Raw genomic sequence first — 4,500 nt, 5'->3', positions numbered from 1 at the left:
ATGATGTTCTCAAAGATGTGTAGGCAGGAAAGTTCAGAGGTTGATAGGAAATAATGAAGAATCCAGTTGGGGCTGGAAAGGAGATGGGTCCCAAACATTATAGGATCTAGAATGCCCGTTGGAGGTTTGGGCTTCCTGTTGGCAAGGGTAGCATTTAAAGGTTTATGAGTAGGAGAATATTGTGTTCAAAGTCACGAATTAGGAAGGTCCATGTGGCAATGGGTGTCAGCTATGCTGATATAGTTATAGACCCTGTAAGGCTCCTGCAACACTGAGAGATGAGAGGCAGTGTGAGAGCATGGGGAAGAGAGAGGAGATTGATAGAAGTGAATAAATCTCTAGCCCCGACAGTATGTCACACTAGCTTTTCTTCTTTTCCCCACTCCTCTGCCCTCCAGTAAGCTCTACTCTTCTTGGATGAAGTAAGAAGAAGTAAGCTCTACTTCTTCTTCTTCCCTGGATGGCCAGAGCTCCTCTCTTCTCCAGACCTTGGAGCAATCCTCTCTCCCTTAATCCCCGGGGATGGGACCAGAACCCAAGAGAAGGACTGGGATAAACTGACAGGCAGGGGAAGCTTTAATTAAAACCCTATTATGTTATAGCTGGAAGGAAACTTAGAGATCCCACCCTTCATTTTCCAAATGGGGAACCAAAGCTCAGAGAGAGGAAGGGACTTACCCAGGGTCAGAGAGGTAGTTAGTGGGAGAGGTGGGACCTGAATCCAAGCCTTTAGCTTCTTCATTCAGAAGATGTGGAATTCAGAAACTCAACCAGGAAGGAGAAATCACTTTCTCAAGGTTGGAGTTAGTCGTAAAACCAGGATTAGAACTCAGGCAGGTTATGAAGTTGGCCCCAGGACACAGTTCATTGAACAAAGGGGTGGAATTGGCAGTCCCTCCTCTGCTGTAAGAGGCCTGACATGGACCTAGTCCCTCATATTTTGGAGCTGGGTTTGAGCCTGGGGAACAGGGCCTTGCCCCAAATGACACAGATGCTCAGGGTTTATTGGGCAAGTTGGCAGGCTTGTTGCTTTGACCTCTCTGTTGAAGTCTAGTGTCTTTGGCTTTCTTTAGTCAGGGGAAGGAGAAAAGCCTCATGCCCGCTCCCCACCTCCCCCCAAACCTGGGACAGTTCCCTGTCTCTTCCCTCTACCTGAGCCAGGTCCTTCCCATAACTTGCCTGTTCTCGGCCCTCCCTTCTCCAGGCAGGCCTGTAACATCATTGGCCAATCACTGCCCTAAAACCAACACATTCTCTACTCTGATATATCTGCCATTGAAGATAAGAACCACACAGGAGTTAAGAATATAGGAGAGGGAGGTTTTATTTACAGACCAGAGATGGCACAGTTCTGGGAAAGCACACACAGCATAATCTTCTCCCTCTTCAGCACATTCCTTGTTCATGGTAACAGCATCCAGACTGAAGATTGCTCAGGATCATACTTCACTCCAACTCCAAGACTGATGCTTATCCTGAACCATCAGATGCCTAAAAAAATACTTTCCCCTCCCCTGCTCCCAAGCCAGTATGTACTCCCTCCTCCTGCAGCACCCGGCACCCATTGCAACTGTGCTTGGGGAGACTGTTTTCCCACGTGCTTCCTCTCTGCCTCACGCCTAGAGTCCCTTCTGTGGTAGTATGTCTGACAGTGCAGTGATAAACTCTTCTTGTCCCCAGACACCCTGGAACCCTCCTCCCAAAGTTAGTCTATTGTCCCCAGAGCCAAGTACCATCAGCAGCTTTTGGGAGAGGGAGTATTTATTGATAGAGGAGGCTATGGTTGTCTGGCCTTGGACTCTATCGGGAGACTTTCATCCTTCCCTTCCCTGCTTGGCTCTCTTCCACCCTGGCCCTGATGTAGATTCCCATTCTGTGGGTTGGCTCAGGGCCCTACTTCCCCCAGAGATGGGAAATTGTGGGGACAGAGAAAGAAAGGTTATGCAATCTTGGTGGTGGTGGTGCTGCTGGGGGAAGAGATATTGAGAGGAACAGAGAAGGTGGTATTTTGGAAGCTGCGCCCATCTGCCTCAGGACTGTGCTGATTGCTGGCTCATAGGTCAGTGCTGTTATATTGGACTCTGAACCCCAACTCTCAGACTAGGGCATTTGTCCCAAACCTCCCTTCCCCCAACCTGGTCTAGGTCTCCTCTGCCTCCTGAGGGGGCCTGAGTCAGTCCTGGGTTAGTGCTGGGAGGAGCAGAGACAAAAATAGCTGAATGCAGCTGAGACCTGGTGAGCCCATAAATAGCTCAGTGATAAATACCCCATAACACCCCTGAGCAATAGTCAGGAGACACTGAAGCCCTGAAATCACTGCCAGCTCCTAGCAGCTCAGTAAATAAACAGAGGGCGCTGCTGGACCAAAGGCCATTCCCCCCCAACTTCATGCAGTTTTGATGGATCAGGTCTCTACCCTAAGGACTCAAATATGGGAGTGCTGGCAGGGAGGAAAGCCTGGGGAGTTTGAGCTGGCCCACATAGTGAAGGCAGGCCTCAGGACAAGGCATCAAGGGAGATACTGAACTTGGGCTTCGCTTTGGGCTTGACTGAAGCTGAGTTCCTCTTTCGGAGGGGCCCTTTGGGAGAGGCGAGAGAGAGGGAGTCCAGGAGAGTTCGGTCTTCCTCCAGCTGGCGGGCAGTGCAGGCAGGTGTGGGCACCTTGACAGTATTGCCAAACTTCGAGTAGTCCACCGAGTAGCGGCCGTCCTCCTCGGCCACTATGGGAACAAAGCGCTGGCCCCAGAGGATCTCATCCGCAAGGTAGGAGGTGCGGGCCTGTGTAGTGATGCCCGTGGTCTCCACCACACCTTCCAATATCACAATGATCTCCAGGTCCTGATGGTGGTGCAGGTCACTGGGGGCGAGGTCATACAGGGGACTGTTGGCATCAATGATGTGGTAAATGATCAGTGGGGCCACCAGGAAGATGCTGTTGCCACCTACACCGTTCTCCATAGGGATGTCCACCTGGTGCAAGGGCACAACCTCGCCCTCAGGGCTGGTGGTTTTCCGGACCACCTGCATGCGGATGGTGGCACTGATGATCATACTCTTTCGGAGGTCACCCACGCGCAGCATGAAGCAGAGGCGACCATGGCGCATGGCGATGACCGCGTGCTTGCTGAAGATGAGTGTCTCAGCCCTGCGGTGGGCTTGAGCTGTCTTCATGAAGATGCAGCCCAACATGATGGCATTGACCATGAGCCCAACGATGTTCTGCACGATCAGCACCAAGACAGCCAGTGGACATTCCTCGGTCACCATGCGACCCCCAAAGCCAATAGTCACCTGCACCTCGATAGAGAAAAGGAAGGCAGAAGCGAAGGAGTGGATGCTGGTGACGCAGGGTATGAAGGCGGCGTCATCCTCCCCAGCTTCCGTTCTGGTGCTGTGGTCCAGGTCACCATGAGCAAAAGCAATGAGCCACCAGGCCATGGCAAAGAGTAGCCAGCTGCAGAGGAAGGACATGGTGAAGATGAGCAGTGTGTGGTGCCACTTGAGGTCCACCAGGGTGGTGAAGACATCCTGAAGGAAGCGGCCCTGCTCCCGGATGTTCTTGTGGGCCACGTTGCAGTTGCCATTCTTGGCCACAAAGCGGGCTCTCCGCTCCCGGGCATGGTACCTGGGCTCTGCTGGATCCTCTGCTAGCCGAGTCAGTACATACTCCTCAGGGATGATCCCCTTGCGGGACAGCATGGCTCAGGTCCTCCCTAGGCTTCCCCCATGGGGGGCCCTATCAGCCTAGCCCGCCTGTCCTCTCAATCTCCAACCCAGACCCACCTTCTGATCCTGTCACCCCCTCGACCCTAAGTCAGAGACGAAAAGTTGTCATGTAGTCCAGCAACCAATTCCCCACCTTCCTCACCTCTTGCTCCCAAGGCCTCTAGCTCACTTCCCCACTGCCCAATGTTATGGCCATCAGCTCATCTCCCACACGCTGCTCTTGCCCCATCGTCTCACATCAATAACCCCCAATCTCACACCCTGAACCTGTCCCCTTACCTACTGACCCTAGCCACTCTCCCCATGCCACAGCTCAGGCCCAGCCTTATGCAGCCCTGACTCTCTTTATCCCTCTCACCTTCCCCCCCAGTCCCAGCCCCCACCTCCCCTGCCTCCTTCACCGGAAGCCCTCTGGCTGCGTCCCGTGCCTGTCTCCGAAGGGTCTGGGGACTCCAACCTCTTCCTCCCTCTCTTCTCCAGCCACCACCCCAGCTCAGCGCCCGCCCCTTCCAGCTCAGGGCCTCCTCTCCCCCTCCCCTTGAGCTCAGCACCTGCCACTGCTCCTCTAGTCTCGGCCGCTGCTCCCTAACCCCGCCCTCCGCGCCGCTGCCAGGCCCAGTCCCGTGTCCACGCTGGTCAGTCGGTCTCTCTGTCCAGCGTCCCCTGCCACCCCGGCTTGGGTTCCAGCTCCGGGAGGGAGGTAGAAAGCTGGGAACCCTGCCGTGAGGAGATAAGGCGGGGTGGAGTAGGGGAGAGAATTGGTTGGGGCTGTAC

At 54.2% G+C, this 4,500-nt stretch overlaps 1 protein-coding gene across 2 annotated transcripts; it reads right to left on the bottom strand.

The window, feature by feature from the left end:
* Nucleotides 1-1,299: 1,299 nt before the first annotated feature.
* Nucleotides 1,300-4,289, bottom strand: KCNJ11 (potassium inwardly rectifying channel subfamily J member 11). 2 transcript variants are annotated; one of them, XM_069073223.1, is made up of 2 exons: nucleotides 4,128-4,289; nucleotides 1,300-3,454 (listed from the first exon to the last, which is right to left on the bottom strand). In XM_069073223.1, the coding sequence occupies exon 2, from the start codon at nucleotides 3,436-3,438 to the stop codon at nucleotides 2,497-2,499; it is 942 nt and encodes a 313-aa protein (XP_068929324.1). In that variant the 5' UTR covers nucleotides 3,439-3,454; nucleotides 4,128-4,289; the 3' UTR covers nucleotides 1,300-2,496. The 2 variants fall into 2 exon arrangements, with proteins under 2 accessions (XP_068929324.1, XP_068929316.1); XM_069073215.1 differs by lacking the exon at nucleotides 4,128-4,289 and having other exon boundaries at nucleotides 1,300-4,112.
* Between the last annotated feature and the right edge of the window lie 211 nt (nucleotides 4,290-4,500).

The sequence above is a fragment of the Petaurus breviceps genome, unplaced genomic scaffold (assembly GCF_028583685.1).
Source record: "Petaurus breviceps papuanus isolate PSGF00001 unplaced genomic scaffold, PetGlider_PUasm1.0 140, whole genome shotgun sequence".
Classification (NCBI taxonomy): domain Eukaryota; kingdom Metazoa; phylum Chordata; class Mammalia; order Diprotodontia; family Petauridae; genus Petaurus; species Petaurus breviceps.
This window is presented reverse-complemented; position numbering and strand designations above follow the sequence as displayed.